At 31.5% G+C, this 19,674-nt stretch overlaps 3 protein-coding genes across 4 annotated transcripts; 1 reads left to right on the top strand and 2 right to left on the bottom strand.

The window, feature by feature from the left end:
* The first annotated feature begins 4,059 nt into the window (after nucleotides 1–4,059).
* Nucleotides 4,060–7,083, top strand: LOC137810120 (remorin 4.2). 2 transcript variants are annotated; one of them, XM_068611253.1, is made up of 5 exons: nucleotides 4,060–4,586; nucleotides 4,691–5,425; nucleotides 5,916–6,243; nucleotides 6,387–6,468; nucleotides 6,724–7,083. In XM_068611253.1, exons 2-5 carry the CDS (start codon nucleotides 4,810–4,812, stop codon nucleotides 6,928–6,930), a joined length of 1,233 nt encoding a protein of 410 aa, XP_068467354.1. In that variant the 5' UTR covers nucleotides 4,060–4,586; nucleotides 4,691–4,809; the 3' UTR covers nucleotides 6,931–7,083. The 2 variants fall into 2 exon arrangements, with proteins under 2 accessions (XP_068467354.1, XP_068467355.1); XM_068611254.1 differs by having other exon boundaries at nucleotides 4,159–4,586; nucleotides 6,573–7,083.
* Nucleotides 7,084–8,453: 1,370 nt separating this feature from the next.
* On the bottom strand, nucleotides 8,454–12,812 carry LOC137810112 (heterogeneous nuclear ribonucleoprotein 1). The gene is made up of 14 exons (XM_068611243.1): nucleotides 12,623–12,812; nucleotides 12,226–12,450; nucleotides 12,001–12,090; nucleotides 11,328–11,393; nucleotides 11,133–11,198; nucleotides 10,925–11,010; nucleotides 10,757–10,802; nucleotides 10,514–10,568; nucleotides 10,246–10,322; nucleotides 9,885–10,029; nucleotides 9,679–9,806; nucleotides 9,446–9,550; nucleotides 8,841–8,972; nucleotides 8,454–8,703 (listed from the first exon to the last, which is right to left on the bottom strand). Exons 2-14 carry the CDS (start codon nucleotides 12,244–12,246, stop codon nucleotides 8,647–8,649), a joined length of 1,074 nt encoding a protein of 357 aa, XP_068467344.1. The 5' UTR covers nucleotides 12,247–12,450; nucleotides 12,623–12,812; the 3' UTR covers nucleotides 8,454–8,646.
* An 888-nt stretch (nucleotides 12,813–13,700) lies between these two features.
* LOC137810119 (triacylglycerol lipase OBL1-like) lies at nucleotides 13,701–18,449 on the bottom strand. Its single transcript, XM_068611252.1, has 5 exons — nucleotides 17,926–18,449; nucleotides 16,346–16,536; nucleotides 16,217–16,250; nucleotides 15,036–15,649; nucleotides 13,701–14,158 (listed from the first exon to the last, which is right to left on the bottom strand). Exons 1-5 carry the CDS (start codon nucleotides 18,257–18,259, stop codon nucleotides 13,904–13,906), a joined length of 1,428 nt encoding a protein of 475 aa, XP_068467353.1. The 5' UTR covers nucleotides 18,260–18,449; the 3' UTR covers nucleotides 13,701–13,903.
* Nucleotides 18,450–19,674: the final 1,225 nt, after the last annotated feature.

Below are 19,674 nucleotides of genomic sequence, written 5' to 3'. Positions count from 1 at the left end.
AATTATTTATGATGTCATTAAGATTTTTTGTTGATAATATAAGAGTTTCACCTATTTTATTGAACTCGGATGAATAGTTCATTATCAAAGCACATGTCTTGATTATTTAATAATTATAGTGAAATTAATAGATAATGTTAATAATTTAATTTGATGCGCTATAATCAAAGCACATGTCTTCATAATAAATGCATTGGGTTTTCTTTCAAATTTATAAAGAAAAAACTCAGAACAATTCTATTCCTACCTTTTTTAGAATATATATATCAATTGAAATATTTACAAATGAGCTAATAATTCTTTATATGATATAGTAATTAATCCTTGGAACTTATATTTGATTGTGTAACATATTTCACTGTAATATGTGGCAACAATAAAAATAAATTAAGATATAATTAATTTTTATATAAGATAAATTATTATTTTTTAAATGAGTTAATGTACAAATTAATATTAATTTAAGAATTAATTAATTATTTTCATAATTTTTTAAAAATTTATTATCACATAAAAACATTTAAATATATCCCAAATGATTTTGCCTATTATCGTAACATGATTAATAGGACAATTAATAGATAAGAGCACTTAGGGTGAGTCGTCTTAACTTAAATACTGCAATTAAGCTATTAATAGGAGGACAGATAATTGTTCCAGCCAATCATAATACATTTTTCCTAAAAAAAAAAAAAATATACATAAGAAAATAAAATATCAGTTAATAAATTATACGTATATAGATAAAGTGAGTCTAGACAATACCTAATATTGGTTGTACAATTGTTTAGCTGTCGGTCGTTCGATCACTCTCTTGTTCTTTAATAATGAGACAACTTATTTAATTTGGTGCTCATAATTAACAAGTAAGTACTCAGTATTAAGGATGTATATCAAGAACTAATTCAAAAGCGTACTTTATTTATAGTGTTTGATCAATATTAATGTTAACTTATTTTCTAAGAAGGTTCCTTGATTTTTCAGGACATTACGTGTATTTAGTGGAATGTGACTCTGATTCTTAAAGAATTTCATCAATTGTTTTAACTACTATTTATTATAACTCCTTTAAATATGTTATGACTCAATCAGTCAATTATCAATAGCGAATAACATGACTCTACCAACTAGTATACAAATAATATAAAATTAACTAAATTTACTTATATTTTGATTGATAAATACCTTCTAACCCCTTCCGTCTTTTTTGTCTTTATTGTATAATCAAAATAAAATGTTTATTAATTTTTTATTGCAAGACTTAATTAGCTATGTTAAATAAAATCTGTCTTCGTAATCATATTTTTCATCTTCAAGATTTAAATTTATAATTCTAATTAATTTTACCTTAATTTTATTTGGACTAAAGATAGGTTGATATAATATTTTTCCTTTTGTTACGTTAGTTTATATTTTTTTATTTCAATTTATAGTTTTATTTTACTTTTATGTTTGATATTTATGAATTAATTTATAAATGTCTCCCTATTTATTATGTGCTATTTTTTTAATTAAAAAAAGTTGTTTCCATTACATATATAATACATTCATATTAGATAAATTGTTATTAAAAAAAATAATATTAACTAAATTATTTTTTTATGTAATATACTTGTAATTTTTAATAATCATATTTATTATTTTGTTATTAATATTTTCTGAAAATATTATTTATATTTTAATAAATAATTTATTGTTATTTATCTATATTTATTGATATATTTAATATGTATTTAATATGCTCTTCTGTGATAATTAATAGTTTATTCATTTATTTATTTGTATGCATTTATTTATATGTTATATATTTTAATCAGTCAATTAATGCCTTGTAAAAAAATTCATTTATGGCAATTAATTAGTTCATTTTTTATTTTATTAATCATATTTTTTTATATATATTTATGTTATGATTGCTTTGAATTTTTTGTGACTTTTTACTATTATTGTGAATTTTTTACTGAGGTGATATTCATTTATATTAACATGTTGTGGTAACATGTACAAGTTTTTCATTTCAGTACCATTATTGTAAAAAAGTATTGTACTTTTTAATATTGGTGCTAGTGCTGTTTATTATTTATAATAAAATTTATATAACTAACTCTATGTGTTTTAATTTAATATAATACTTTATTTATTTCCGAATAATTATAGAATGTAAATAACATCTTTTTAAATTTATTTTTTATTGAATAAAATACATTTATAGTTCTTAAAAAATCCAAATTATACTTAGATATTGATTTTATACAAAATTCTCAATTATTTTAAAAATATTACCTGGTTACTTCTTTTTAAATTACATTTTTTTTAATTTTAAATACATTGTATTTATATCCTTGTAAATGTAACTTGGAAAAATCTCATTAGTAATCTACTTTTTTATTTAATGTTAAATTTGTTTTTAATTAGTATTGATCTTAATTCATTAGTTAATACTATTAGTCAACACTTATAAGTGCTAATTTTTCAGCAGTAGGAGATAATAATACAGAAAAATCAATTATTTTGTTGGCTTCTTTCTCTCTCCATTCAACTATGATACGTTTCTTCAATATGGTATCACAACTTTTTACTTGAAGAACTTTTTTTGTATATATATGTGGTTTCTTTAGTTGTAAAGATTGTTTTTTTTTTTTTCTCTCTTTCATTTCTTTCATCATGGATTTTGAAGTTGATCAATCATTGAGCTATATTATTTGAATATAGAGAAAACGCACTTATAGTTTTGGTTTGATTATTATAATTCTTAAAGTAGACCAATGCTCACCGTCCTACTCAGCAAAAAAACATAAGAAAGTTTGTTGATGACTTATTCTTTCAAGTAGTTTTGAATCCCTTATCATTTTCTACTTCCTACCTGGAAACAATGTAAATATCATAATAATAATAATAAAATATCATAAATATATAAGAACATTATCTTTTATCCACGAATATATAAAACAATAGATTAACTGTGACTATTGTAACTATGATAAGAGGATGAGTGATCATCAAACATTACATAACATGTTTGATATGATCAAATTCTCCATTAAAGATAAAAAGAAGAAGTGAGAGAGTGATGAAATGTAAAAAAGACCTGTAATGATATTTGGCAAGGGTTGCCTGCAGAACCATATCAAAAGTACTACAACTTGTTTCACTTATTTTACTTTAAGATGACTACAAAAACATTTTTCCCCTCTGAGACAGGACAGATAACATTTGACGTTATGCGCAGGTCTGGTGATGTCTTCACTGGATCTGCCACACAAGATTAACCTTCTGTACCAATAGGGTCAATTGCACAGTGTGGGAACCAACAACAAGACAACTTTCATTCATCACCTGTCACAACACCACAAACTGTTACACCCTTATACGATTCACCTGTTGCTACTGTTGCTGTTGCTCATCTTGCTTATTGCCACAATTAGTTATCATATCCTATTTCTTGATGCCACAGCCTCAAACTTCGTGATTTCTTTAGTTATAACAACCCAACACAAGGCAATAATCTCGCACAATCAAGCAATGAGTCTCTTCAATTTGTAAGGCTTTTAATTTTGAACCACAAAGTCATAACTAAAAACTGATTATACTGTTTTGGAGAAAGGGAGATATTTCTGATGATGATGATAAGATTTGGCACCCCTTTTCGTCTAAAATAACGAATTATACAAATGCTTGAATGAATGAAACACGTCATCAGACAGTGATATATAGAATGGTTCGATCTCCATTTTGTTTCAATGAAAAGAGTCATTGTTATTCCTGTAATAATACACCTCTCATATACAGCTGGCGGGTGCCATAGTGTCGTTGAAAAGTGTGTGTATCAATTATCATGAAATAAAGATGTTTTTATTGTGTTATTCATATTTTTTTTTTCAGCTACAGTGTTTGTAAAATACTGTTATACTGGTTTCTAAATACCACTTTATACTATGTCTCAGCTTCCGGGCCACAGCATGTGTCTGCTCTTAGGAGTCCCAAGCAATTTTACGGAAAAACCACGTGACAAATGCAAGGACGTGTTTCATATAATGTCTCCCAGAAAAATATTAGATTATGTGGAACAGTTATATAGCTATGATCTCCACTGATTTTCATGTTATGTACGGTAGATATTTTGAAGTTAAAAAGAATAGAAAAGTTAGAGTATGTGTTATGCAAAGATTGAATGGAACAATGGTGGTTTAATTTGCATTATGAAATAATCTGTGATGTCTCACAGCTCATGTCTTCCTTGTCCTATTATCGTTGGTAAGATCACCGCAATACAACGCTTCTTATCTCAAGAGAATGGCTTGGTTCATTGTTATTGGACTTATGCGTTAAGTCTCAACCTATAATTGTCCACACATATGTGTTGTACATATCCCTCTAATATCGATAGAAGCAGAAAATGTTACTTAAACCAGTCCATCATTGCCACTCGACAAAGATTGATGACAGGATGTCACGCTTAGCAACTAAGTCAGTAATAGACTGAAATTCAAGGCTCTAATTTCAGCATTTGGTGTCTTAATTTAACCATTCAAGCCTTTCTTGCTTAAGTGTGTGACCCGGATTCAACCATACCAAGTGATTGGGTAGTGAGTGGTCAAAATCTACTACAAATTCTTTTTTTTTTATACAACCAGCATACAGCTTAGTTTTCCTTTGGTGATTTAGTGTTTTCTTTTCTTCTTTGTTTCAGAATCATCACCACCAATATTTTCCGACAACTCAAGAGAAAGTATACATTCGAAGTGCCAGAGTGCTTCCTCAAGAGGCTTTTCCAACTGAAAGTAGCTCAAAAAGTGATAGATAAGTGTCATGAAGAAGAGTTCTGGTTCCTCTCAGAAACTTGGTTCATTTCTAAGTCCAGGAGCACCAAACTATAGAGAGAGAAACACTGGGAACCAAAACGGGTGGAGCTCAGAGAGGGTGTTGCAGCCATCGAGCAGCAGCATAAGGCAACAAGCTGGTGTGGCTAACTTGACACCCTTCAACAGTGGAAGAACAATACCCTCAAAATGGGATGATGCAGAGAGGTGGATTTGTAGCCCCGTTTCAGGCTATAGTAATCACAAAACTAATTCCTATGCACAACTTCAGCGGCGACCCAAATCAAAAAGTGGTCCTATTGTGCCTCCAGGAACAGGCTACTGCTTCAATTACTCACCCACAATTCCATTGCGCCAAGGTTTGGCAGTGAAAAACTTCATGATGGGTGGTTCCCCTTTTTCAACGGGAGTGTTGGCACCGGATGCTATTTCTCTTCACCATTATTATGCACATGACGCTGTTTTTGGTCCCCCTTATGACTTTGACAATAGTATGCAATGTTCTAGTCCTCTTCTCGACAATAATAGTATAACCCTCCCATCAGTGTCCAGTGCACCGGTGTGGTCAGAACTGCTGTGTGAGCCATCTTCGCCTAATTCTCAAGGTATGAATATTGGAGTTCTTCGAAGTAGTAGCCTTTCTAAATTTACATTGCATACTCCATTTAAGATGCTGTATATGTATCAAATGGGTAAAGATTAGTGGAAACTGATACATTGATTACACGATATAGTTTATAGCCCAGTGTATGTGACTGATTAGTTTCAGGGAACATTTAACTCCAAGTATACTGTATTCAGAACACAGATATTCAGTCCAACAAGGTTAGAAGTCATTCATAAATAAGAGATGCGTATCAAGTACAGATTGGTTGGTCACACATTCCTTTGTTCAATTCCGTAGTATAATTAATGTCTTGGTCTATTTGTGGGAGATAACTCTATCAAAGCAATGATAAGATTTTCTATTTTTTGTGCAGTCACCACGATGAATATTGGGCTGATACGTTCCTTGAATATGAGCAATTATATAACTGTGTATTGACATGCAAGAGAATTCACATATTTAAACGTTTCAGTTGTTTTCCTTTACAGATGAGAAACGAAATGAGACTAAGAATGAGGACGCATTCACATCTCCTCTCTCTAGATGTGATAGAGGCACTCAAATGAGCCCTCCTGAAACTCAGAATGATGCACCAAAATCCTCACCCACGTCGACCATGAATCAACAAAATAGCCATGCTGCGAAGTTAGAGGTCAGAGATGTGGAGGTAGACACTGAGGCTACTATTATTAGGTGGTCTAAGAGCCATGTACCCAGGCTGAGCTTGCTACCTGGTAAACACTCAAGGAAAAGTAGTAGTACTGAAACCCAACCTTCAGGTTTGGATATTGCAGACTCAACGTTGGACTCTACCAAGTATGTTCTTAGACGCTCAGCTGATTTTAGTGCCATGCATGCCTCTCATTGCCCAATATCATTATTATCAAGATATTTGAATCTCTCCAACATTCATTCAATGATCTAACAGATTTGATGTCATTGTTTCTTTTTTGGCGCAGGTTTGAGACAGAGGAATCCAAAATCATTGCATGGGAGAGTTTGCAAAAAGCCAAGGCTGAAGCGGCAATGCGAAAACTTGAGGTTTTTTATTCATTAAACTTGAATATATATTGAACTTTCTCGTATGATTTGTGTCCCTATTCGAACTCAAATTCGTAAGCAAGATATTACATTCACCAATGTAGGCTCCATCCCTAATCAGTAAAATCGTTGTGGTGTGGTGTCATGCTGAATGATAAAACTCAAAACATTATACACACACTGTATGTATACAATAACTACATTGGGGACATCTCTACTTTTTCTTTTCCCTAGTGATGGAAGTATTTGACACAGATGAAATTGGAAAAGAAGAAATCGTCGTCGATGGAAAAGATTCTAAACAAGCTGAGAAGGGCGCAGATGAAGGCTGAAAAGATGAGAAGCCAAATAACTGCTGAACAGGATCAGCAGCAGGTTTCCAAGACTCGGAAAGTATTTTCATTTCAAAAATATGCCCAGATATGGTCTCCAAGGAGCTGCTTCGGCACTCATGCTCCATGATTAATATTTAATCCAATATACAAGCCCTTAAATTACTAAGGTTTTGTCCCAATGAACACAGAAAAATCATATTCAAGTCATAGGCCTTTTTGTTTGCCTTTTGTACTTCCCAAATAATGTCAATAGTGAATTACTACTGCATTCTTGGTGCCATTTGACATTTTCGGCATTCTTCGTGCCATTTGAATTACTACACCTAATTTTTTATTTTCTTTTCCCTGAACTCACAAGCTATGAGATTCTCTTAAATAGGCGTATCTGTGTGTCGGACACACGTATCGGTGTCGACACTGTAAAACACTTATCGGTGAAATGTTCAATTTAAAAAATATTTGTTGAATTTTTAAAAATTCTAATACGATTCTATAACACAATTTTAAAAGATATAAATACAATAATTTTCTAAAAATTCAAATTTATTGTATAAATTTTTATTATGATTATAAAAATAAAGAACAAATTCTTTTGAATTAGTCATGAAAAATATCTTCATGCTTCCAAAAGAATTAAAACATATTTTTACACATAAATATTTATTTTCAATTTATATAATTCAAAATTATATAATATATAGATCCGTGTCTTATATTTTAGAAATTATGCATATATATTCGTGTTCGTATCCGTGTTAGTATCGTTATACCTCAAAAGTAGTCACTACCATTAATCCATGCAACCTGTGATTCGGTATTAAACAAGTCTAATTGCGGGTGGTCAATAAAATGGAGCGTTTCCCATGACAACTATCACAAGATTTGCATTATAAATAATGTTTAAAATATTTCATTTCTTTAAAAAAAATATGCACATCAATTTAACTTAAATTCTATATCACTAGGACAAACCTGTCGACGAGCTTCCATCTCAATGGCCAAGATAATTTAATTGGTGCCGACACATCATAGACCCGCTTTTAAAGTGCAGTGAAATAGAAGAAAAATATTATTTTCACACACTTTTTTTCATTGCTCCAAATTACAACTTCCACAAAAATATTGTTTTTGCATTACTTCAAATTACAACTTTTACATTATTTTGTACCTCACCTTTTACATTGATCTAAATTACAACTTTTTTTTATCATTTAATGAGGTGTAATTTGGAGGGTTTCAAATTATCAATGCTGTTCTAAATTACTACTTTTTTTTGTCATTTAAAGAGGGGCAATTTCGAGCAGGTGTGAAATTATCAATGTTCTAAATAGAATGATTGGGAACACATCCTTGTGACATCTTTTCAGCGCCAGTCTATATTTTCACGTCAAAACGGAAGAAAAGAGCAAAAGCTCTTATTATTTGTAGCTTCTAGCTTCATGCGATCCAAATATGTTGCTAATTGAAGATTAAGTCAAAGCCCTTTTTCGTTACGTCTATATTACAGGCTTGACCACCAAATGACTGAAAAGCGCAGCCAGCTTCGTTCGCAAATATAATATGGGCATAAATGAATAATTTATTATGGACCATTCATCAGCATCCACTCTGAGAATACACAAGGAACAATACATGGCACGAAATGTAGCATTGTTCTAGAATATATCATATTTTCATAAACTGGGCTTTAGTACAAATGGATACAAGACAATATGTTCAAACAAAAAAGTATTTTCTGGTTTACGATGGATAAAAAAAATCCAATCCATGGTTCTTACAACTTCATAAATCATGATTAAATAACAGCACCACAGTTCGCTGTCATCAATAAGCTGTGTCCCTACTAGTACGGTCTGTACCTCCAATCTGCTCTAGATGGTCTCCCAATTCCATAACCCCACTGCAAAACAAAATTTATAATCAATAGCGGAAACATGAAACTATATTAATACTTCAATGTTTCTTAACATATTGTCCACATTTTCATTTCCCTTATATATATATTGGTTATAAAATCATTAGTATGTAAATACTCACATCGTCAAAGTCTAAGCTCCCATACATCCTCCCATAAGATCGCACAGGACCGCCATATCCCCCAAAAGATTCCATCATGAAATTCCCACTGGGCCCTGCATCATCAACGGGTGTGGCCGAATCTATTGCAACCTACAGGTGCAAACCACTAATCAGTCAAATGGTATTTAAACCAAAAAATACATTGAAATAAAACAAAAATATAATTAAATCATATTCACATCCTGATGACATCATAAGGAATTCACACTTTACTTCAATTATATTTGTCTACTGTGCATATACGATGTGTAATGCAATTACAGTAGAGAGTCCCGTTATATCACACAGATCTCGTTAAGAAATAACAAAACAAATCCACACTTCTAATTACATGTTCTCTCGTGATTTGAATGAACAAAGAGTTAAGCTGTTAAAATATAGTGAGGCTAGAAATGGGCCTTTTTAAAGGAGAGAAGTTAATCTCCACCCTGTACCTACACAGATTCCCTTCAACCACATCTATACATCTAAATTTCAATTACAGAAAAATGAACAAACAGAAACTCATAGCAGATGAAAGTTGGGTAGCACTGCAAGCTAGCAGCAAATTTAAATTACAGTACCTGATGCCCACAAATCTCATGAGACCTTCGTGAGACACGATCTGCAACACCATCTTCAGCAAAAGTAACAAATCCAAAACCTCTATGACCTGTTCTCTTAGGATCCTACCCAAAAAAAGACAGTCAAGTTAGCAAAGCTTTCTCAAACTCGCATGTGCATTTTTTTAATATCTTACCCTTGCAACATAACCATCTAATATCCAGCAAAGTATATGCATTTTTTAATATCTTACCCTTGGAACATAAACATCCAATATACGGCCAAATCTTCCAAAATATTGACGAAGATCCTCAGAAGATGCTTCTGGGGGAAGACGGCCAACAAAAATTTTCTTACTGGTTCTCCGAGCAGGTTCTCCCCCTATTTGATAAAATATGGCAGTCACTAGTTAGTATGAAGCAACTTAAATCATTTTAATTGAACACTTTGCATGCTTACGTCCATAAATTGGGCCAGGATGATCATACAAAGTAGGAGTACCAAGTGCTGCATATCTAGTGGCAGCAGAAATGTAAGCATTGTATGCACCATATCCACCTTGTGGTGGCATTCTGCTGCTGCCAATAGGCTTAAAGTCTTCATCCTGGAAAAAGAAATATACAATCTTATTTAACTAAAAGGATAAGGAAATTTAAATTTTAAATAATTAAACATTTTTTAATCATTAAACAGTACACTTGGGTAGTGAATGATATCCACTATCAAAATTTAATTAATTTGAATAAAGAAGTCTTGGTTATTACTCTGCAATTTCCAGAGACTATTCTACAATAAAATGACAAGCTATAAAAACTCTTACCTTAGGTGTAGCTCGATCAACCACCACCGCAGAACCTCCCAGTTCATGGGTTTCTGACATCAAACTCTCCACAGAATCTGTAAGACAAAACATGTTCCTTACAGTAATTAAGACATCCCATCCACGGTATTTCAGAATTCCAAAAACCAAAATAGTAAATAAAAATATTGCATGTAAAAATTCCAAGTGATACACAAGATCCCAGATAAAGTAGATAAAATATGCAGAAACTTAAGATTAGAGCACACACGCTAATATATATGCCAACCTGCACTTGCAAAAGTGATGAAACCAATTCCACGATGTGTTTTGGAGCCTTGATCCTGCAGGAAGAAATGGTAAATTGTCCATAATTAAGAAATATGTATAACCCGCAAAAATCTGAAGTTTATGTGCACAGCCATAAATGAGAATTCAACAGCGAGCATAAATACAAAAAAAAAATAATTAAATATACATACCAACTGCATTTAAATTCTGAATGGATAACAACCAAATAGGAGTAACGTACCTTTGGCATGTACAGATCTGTTATATCACCATACTTCTCAAAATGACTGAAAGAAAAAAAAAATATATAAGGTCAGGTCGTATAAATTCAATTAACACAAGAATATATTACTAAAGGAAAAAAAAAACCTCGGTGAATTATTATAGAAGATACTACACACTCATATACCTTCGGAAAGCAGCTTCTGTAACTGATTGTGGGATCCTGGCTACAAATATTCTAGTAACTTTTTTTACTGGTGCCCTCATTTCCTCCTTTAATGTGAAAGCATTACAAGAATAAGTAGTAGAATCATAATATATGGTTCTTGTATTTTGTATAAAATGCGCATGAACCAGACTAAATTTCAAGTTTCGAATTAAAATTTGGTTATAACCTTCGGTGTGGCCACTTTGACTTCCAGCGTCCTATTACCAAGAATATGTTCACCTGATAATACATCCTGCAGCCAGAAAGTCATCCAAATCAAGATATAGTAGACATTATAGAGGGGTGTCTAAAATGAGAGCTAGAGAGATGAGAGGAGGTAATCTTGACCATAAAACTCTCCCTTTCTGTGTAAAGAGGCTACCTTAGCATCATCCACTGAAGCAAATGTAACATATCCAAAACCACGAGACCGTCCAGTTGACCGCTCCTAAAAGAAATAAAGCGGATTAAAATGCGTCTTCAGACAAGTTAATGGTATAGGGGCAATCTAACCTAACCCTGTGCAGAAAAATTATATTTCACATCACCGGCGCCAGCTCGATATTTCTTCTCTTTTTTTCTCTGTATTTGTGGAACTAAGACCAAGTATGTTACTTTTACTCTACCATAACCTTTTGACATCAAATTTGGACAATGAAGGACCAATTTGATGTATTACTCTGATAGTACCAGAAAACTAAACTAATTTTATTTTCGGAGGGCCAAAATGGATGTTTACTCGAAATGGATTAATATTCCTAAAGCTTTGAGCTCAAGTACATGGCAGTTGGATGAACAAAAACATCTTCAAAAGCAGCATAAAGAATTAACCACCACTTCCTTCTTAATTTATTTTCTTGAAAAAAATGTAAGCAGCAAGGACTTTTAATTAAATTCAAAGCAAATAGGAGTAGAGACGGGACGGGATGAAGTAAAATTACAGCGGATAAACACATAAAATAAACAATTTATTGCATTTAGTATCGACACAGTAGACGAGTATAAAAAGATTATGAAATAACAACACAACAGAAGAATGGAAAGTAAAGGCTAACCTTCATGACAATGCAATCTTCCAGCTCCCCAAATTTGCTCATGTATTCCCTTAATCCTTCAGTATCGACATCCCACGGAATTCCCAAAACCTAATACGCAATTTTAAAGGACACGAATCAAGAAAAAAAATAAAATCAAACGATGCCATTTTTTTATATCATAATGAACATGTAAGCATACGAATAGAGGAATTAATATGAACAAATTGAATGAACATGACTAACCACAAGCTTTCGCTGCTCCATCAAAAAGTTCAACAAATCACAATGAAAGAGAACGAAACGCTGCACAAGGAAAAATCCCTGTCCACCACTCTGAGAATAAAAACACACAAAAAAAAGGGGGGGAAATAAACTATCCACCTCCTCCTCCTCTTGGGGTAATGGAATCTCTCAGCAGAGCACTCAGCGCTCTCACCCCTCTCTCTCTCAAATCCTCACACTCGCCGCCTGCACATAACAAGCACACTTCTTTCTCACACACAAATATCGTCGTCATCATCATCATCATCATATACTACCAAATGAAAATCAGCTTTTGGGGGTTGGAGTCTACTGTAAAGGATAAACAAAGATGTATTACAAATTGAAAAAAGATTCGCTGAATTAGGCGCTCACTGACCTTGGTGAATACGAAATTGAAAACCCTAAATCGAAGATCTTCCTCTCTCGCTAGCTCTCTCTATCTCTCCTCCTTCCTCTCCCGCTCGTGACGCTTTTTCGCTCCGTCCCTTCTTTCCTTTACCGGGCCATCATTAACATGCCCACTTTGCAATCTCTATCAATCAATTGGGCTGGGCCGGGTTGGGCCCGGTTTAGTTTTGAACCAACTATTAACCAAACCGTTAAAATACATCCTCTCCTTTAACATTATTTATTTTTAAAAATCGTTAATTATATACATTACTATAATAATTACTGTATTTTTTTACAAAAAAAATTCTATTAATAAATTATAGTTTAATCTTAAACTTATTTAAATATTTAAGTAAAATATCATTAAATTAGAGTATTATTGAAAAAAAGTAATAAATAAGCTAAATTAAAATGTTTTAAATAACATACAATATGTGAGAAAAACTGTGATGAATGTGTTATTGGCATGCAAACCATCTAGTCAAATAATTCTTAGATATGAGAATGAAATTTTTATTTGTGGATTTTCTCAATTTCTTTTTGTTTTTCTGTCTTTTTTTATTAGATGAGTTGTTCTTGTTGACAATCTTCTATGGCTTCAAGCTTGTACCGAGTTACGCTGGATTGGAATTCTTTTGGATTTCAAAATTGTGGTGAATCTTAAAAATTTATTATACGCGATGAAAAAATAAATTAGTAACTTTGCTCAAAAGTAATGTCATAATATCATAATGTTTCTACTAAAAAATAACTATTGTTAACATTAAATCATACAGGAAATACAGGTGCTGATTTTTATCCTGATAAAATTATTTATTTATATATAAATAATAAAACCATATTTATAATTTAACTTTTAATAGATTAATCAGGGCAAGCTTGAGCAATTGATCGTTTCAATATAAATTATAATTATCGTGAAATTAAAATTCAAAATTAATTTTTTAACATAACTTTAAAAAAAAACAAGCCAAACTATCATTAACCATTGCAATCAAGTCCAGAACGCTTTGAAATTATGGTTTCCTCCATGTCAAAGTCAATATATAGAAACAGAAACATGATTATCAGAAAGGATATAAAATTTCCATATATTTCCATATATTTATCAGAAAGTAGCAAACGAGGAATAAACATTTACCAAAGTTGAAATGAAGAACTTCACATTAGCCTCATTAATGATAAATGATGCAGCAAATGAAACAGACTCTAAGGTTGGCTCGCTTATTAAGGAAATACTAGTAAGTCACATTATTGGACTCATGAATCAATCTGCTTTGAAGTGCCTTTCAATTGATCCGAGAAGAGTGGAATTAACATAATCTTGTGTACCATGAGCAGGTAAACCAGGCAAAACTAAACCAAATAATCTGAACCCAAACAGAAACCATCCTTCTCTATAGTGAGTTCCATGTTTGGTGGCAATGGTAAAGCTCCTTATCATTTCCAAAACAGCATTGAACACCATTGGTATCACGCACCATGGCGAGAAATAGTTCTTATTCGGCTCTTCTTCCAGAATCTGCAATAATCAAACAACTTGTTAATTCTTCGCTTCACCTTGTTCTTCGGATCCATGCATGTTATCAAAAACCATTTTGCAATCCAGATATACTATTTTTTCTCAAACATTGTCTTTCCATAAATTTAAATTTGTATTGGCTCAAATATCCTTTTGACTGTATATGATCCAGTGACACTAATAGTGTAGGTGACTCTTTTATATATATGTATATTATATATTATCAGCAAAGAATAGAATGAAGACTCTTAAATATCTAATTTTCATTTAATTATTAATAGGCTAAATAACGAGTTAACTCCTTTATAACTAGATACTATATTATACAAAATTATTTATTGTTGTTTTCCAATATATATATATATATATATATATATATATATATGAAATTAGGCTTCCCAACAAAACCGTTAACTTAAGTGCATATAAAATTAAAATATGGGCTTTGAACAGAAGTCTATAATTTAGTTTAGAGTGCTAATACTTTGACACCTATAAGAAAAAAAAATACTCATTTAACAGCTTAAAATATTAATATTTTTTTATATTTTTTTTTTTAACTTAAAATACCAGTGCATATTTTATATTGTTAAAATGGAATGTGTTGTTACTTTGTATGAAGAATACTGGTTTGTAAATTGATATTACTTACTTGTATTCGTCTATATTAATATACATTTATGTATGCTGATAAAAACTGAATCCATGTGCTATGTTTTCATTGACCAACTTATAAGTGTTTTTTTCTAATAAAAAGTGATACTTATGTCTCGTCCTCTAATTAATATTATCTGTATTAAAAAAATGCAGAGAGATGTGATTTGATGATGAACAGTAAAATCAAACGAACGAATTCAGAACAAGAAAAAGTACTTACCCTGAGTTCATAGCGCCTGTTAAAGAAAAGACAGACCCCAAAGTGCTTGAACAGCAAGTCCTTATCATCGTAGGGCAACCTCGGAACTATGTCATTGCAATAAACAAACCTGCAATACCTGATAGAATTCTCCCTCAATTTTTGTTTCATGAAGTCTGCATATGCTCCATCTCCAACTCTAGGTTGCCCAAATGTGTAGATCCCTTCACACCTCTCCAACAGCAACTTCTCATTATGCAAGAACATTATCGTAGGGTACAGAATTGCGAGCGCTCCTCCCAAACTATGACCCGTGATGATGAACTTTGCATTGGGATTTTCACTCAACCCTTTCCTTAAAATGTCTCTGATAACATAGTAGGCCAACGGGGGAAGATTTTCATCCCTTTGAATCTCCTTAGGCCACCCCACGTTTTTTTGTAGCCCTAAAGCTTTCATAAAGCCACCATGCATTTTTCCAACGCCGGGAATCCCATACCACGAGATGTCAAGGTCAGTGCACCATGCATCTGCATCAAAGGGTTCAGTTCCTCGGAAAGCCACCACGTAAGTATCCTGCTCCTCATTCTTGTCCAAAAGAATCAACACTTGGGTTGTGGCCTTTCCTTGAAAATCTGCCATGTGCAATGCAAACACGGGTTAAGTACAAGAGTTTAGTTAACGCTAAATTGTGTGAACAGACTTCTCAGTTTTCAATTAAATTTGGTATTACTTCTTAATTATGACTAATTATAATGTTTATTTAAAAAATAATAGAAATTAAAGTTAGTTTTAATGAAATTTTGAGAGATTTAAAATTCATTTTACCTTCAACTAATTATTCTTCCACACACAAGTTTTTTAAGAGAGCTAAGAACTAACACGGTTAACTCTCTTAACCATACACTGGATTAAGTAAAATAACTTTTACATTTAATATCAACCAAGTAGTTAAGTTGATTAAATATTTTTGTTTTCATATAATATATAAAAATATACTCTTTTTAAATTACCTTTAATTATACTTATTGAGAATGATAATAAAATTTAAAGATAAAAAGCAATTTTTAAATAGTAATATCAAATGTGATTTAGGAAACTAAAATTTGATATTTAAGTTGCCATGACTTTTTTTTTTTTTTTTTACTTGTGAGAAAGTGCGTTAAGACATGCAGATGAGATTGCTTATTTTTAGTTCTTACCATTCCAGCAGTCAAAAAACCCCACGAATTCCATCTGTAAGAGGTCACAAGTCTCAAACAATATTAATTAGGAATGCATCTCAAACTGAGGAGAACACAGAAAATGTAAAGAAAAAATAATTGTTTTACCTTCCATTGAGTTTTGACTAGAGCTCTAAGGTAAGCTGCATTCTCGTAGGATGCTTTTGAAGCCATCATGGCTAATGAAACATAGTACCTGCAGTCATCACGCTTGATAGCATCCAACTTTATTCGCGCATCCAAATTTCCGATACAAGACAAATAATTTGGTGCATTACGATCGGGGACGACCAAGTGACCTGTTTTATTTAAATTTTAGTTCGTGAAATTTTATACCGATGACTTTCACTGGATAATTCATACATATGACCAAGTAAACTTTCTTTCGATACAATTTTTTATTTTGAGATTGACTCCACTTTTTTTTTGTTCTTTTATTATGTATCTTTCACATTTATTTCTTATCAAATAACACTTTTTAAAAAAAAAATTTACTCTCCTCTTTAGAGATCAGATGTACCCTAAAAGAAATATAAAGCGGAAAAAAACTGAAAAGTAGAGAATGTGATGTGTCCGTTATAAAAAGTTTGAAAACAAATAAACTAAAACCTATGAAGCTTATACTTTATTTGTACTCTATTTTATATGTTTTCACTCTTATTTTTTCAATTTATTTTCTATTTCTGCCTTGAAGTATTATGAGTTAAAATAATTATACTTGACAACCCACTTAATTATATATAATTCTGATGTGACAATTTGTAATAAAGATATAAAATAAATTTATAATTAAATAATATAAGAAATAGTAAAATAATAGTATTGATTGATAATTATAATGCGAGTTTAAAAAAAAATTATTGAAAATCGTTCTGAGTTATGGGACAACGAGAGAGAAGATATGAAAGATAATATTTCTATTTAATGCCAAACAGCACATTTATTTATTACTACAAGAAAACTATGTCGGGGCCCATTTCTCCAAATGTTCCACAATGAGCCTGCGACACGTTCAGGGGTGAATTTGTTTTATAGTGTTACCCAATCAAACTCTGATTACTAATATTTTGAAAAGGAGATTTAACAACTGGCAGACAATTTTTTAATTGAAAAAGTTTATTCAATTTTAATTTAACCTGTTTTTTTTAATATATGAGATAAGGTTATATCAATATCAACATCAACAATCAATCAAATATATCGATTATAATGTACAGAGAAAAGTGATGACAAAGTTCGAATTCATCTAATACAAAATAAAAAATAAATATAGCATGTATTATACAAATCATGAAAAAAGTTATATCATTAACAGATAATATATAATTAATTTTTTCTAAATAATATTGAAGGCGAGCTAGAATGAACTAAACCCAAAAATATTAAATCAATGGGAGATAAATCAAGAACTAGTCATGGAGAAGAGGAACCAAAAACTCTTGTCAGAATCACTTGGACTACTCTTTCTAGGGTAAAGAAAAACGATAGATGGATGCAGATTTCTGCACAAAAATTCCACCGTGGAAAAAGGAAGAGACTGGTAGGGTTTTTAGCTTTGCACAAAACAGTGGCTGTGAAGTAAATGGATCTGATGTGGTAAACATTTTTGTTAAGCTAAAACACAACCAAGTGCTAAGTTTAAAAGAAAAAAGTCTCAGATCTATGCAAGATGCATTCAAAGAAATTACCTGTGAGGAAGTTAACGGCAATCATGATGAAACCTCCGTTAAGGAAATAGAGGTTGACGAGGAACTCGACGAAAGAGCCGAATAACGCAAGTGGCTTCGCGACGAGCAGCAGAAACTTCTGGAGCACGACGGAGACGAAGATAAGCCATCTGTGGCGGAAGCTTCCCTCGTAAGCTCCCTCAGCGTGACTGTCCACAAATTTTCGGTGTCCTATGTTACGGGAAACCAGCACACGGAAAAGATCGAAGAAATGAGCGTCTTCTGGGTTCAGCAACATGTAACTGTCAGCAAAACCCTTGTTGCATCTGCAATCGCCATTGGGTTTCTGCGCCATGCCCAACAAACTCCACAAATTAGCAGAAGAAGAGGAAGGGACAAATGATAAAGCTCGCCTCCCTTTAATTATTTATACTTGAGATCTCAGAATGTTTCACTCTATTTACTATTAGCAGCATGTCCCCAAAATATTGGTATTTCTGCAAAGCTTTTTTTAATTCAATTTGGTCAGTGAAATAAAAAGAACCAGTAACCCTAAAAATAAAAATACAATAATACAGTTTGTACAATAATTTGAAAAACAATGACTTTTAAAAGATAATTTAATTTATTAAATCATTCATATATGGCTAAACGAAGCACTGTTGGTGGATACTGCAAATAATGCAGAGAAATTATATTTATATATATTTTTTCCTCTACTCTTATTTATGAGACTTTATTTTGAGTTTTTAAAAGAGAAAAATAAAAAATTATTTACTTTATATATTAAAATAAGTTTATACACGAATTAAAAATATAATATTTTGTTATAAATGAAGCACGGGTTCTAGAAGATAAAGTTAAGTATAAAGTGGCTAAATCGGCTTACAAATATCTTATCTTATTTTTTCATATAAAATATCTTATCTTTCTTTAAAAATAAAAATCGTGTTTTTTAATCTTAACTTCTTTCCCACCTTTTTCAGAGTTTGGTGGCCAAGTGGCACCGTGAAAGGACAAAACCAAATCATTCACTGCAAAATCCACGTGGTGATCTTGCTTAAACTGGTTTTTTAATTACTAAGCATAAAACATATTATTTTTGCGAAAATGATTTTTTAATTAACTAGTTTCAGAGTATTTTCACGTGTCTAAATAAGTATCTGAAAATAATTATTAAAAAACGAAAAGTTAGTTTGTGAGTATTATTAATATTTTGTCGATTTCATTGTGAATTTTTAATAAAGATATATACTTCCAAACACATATCTTTTACTTTTTACTTTTTAGAGTTTAATGAGTTATTTTGTTCTATTATTTATTTATTTTTATAATTTTATCCTATTATGAATTTAAAAGTTTGTATTTATTTTAACTTTTTTTGTAAAAGTGTTTGGTGGTGTAACCAAGTGGAGGAGGGGTGTGAATAGATGGTAGGAGTGACTAGGAGAAAAGCATAGTGAATGGAGAAGAATGACGTGTCGAGTGGTGTGAAAAGAAGGCATTTGAATTCAGGAAATGTGGAACTTTTGTGGTCATCACAATGGTTCAATGCCTTCTTCCTATTGTGAAGAAGCACTGATGGGGCTAAAGAGAACAACACTTTAATTAAATAATAAGGAGAAATTAAAAATAATAATGAAACTCGTTATATGTTGGTATAAATAAGATTTAATTACTTTATTCGTCTCTATATTTAGGGTCAATATTCAATTTAATACAGTGATTTTTTTAAAAATAAATTTGTATTAATTTGATTTATATATTTTT

This window comes from Phaseolus vulgaris, chromosome 2, assembly GCF_000499845.2.
Source record: "Phaseolus vulgaris cultivar G19833 chromosome 2, P. vulgaris v2.0, whole genome shotgun sequence".
Taxonomy (NCBI): Eukaryota; Viridiplantae; Streptophyta; class Magnoliopsida; order Fabales; family Fabaceae; genus Phaseolus; species Phaseolus vulgaris.
Note: the sequence above shows the minus strand (reverse complement) of the source record. Positions and strands in the feature narration are given on the sequence as shown.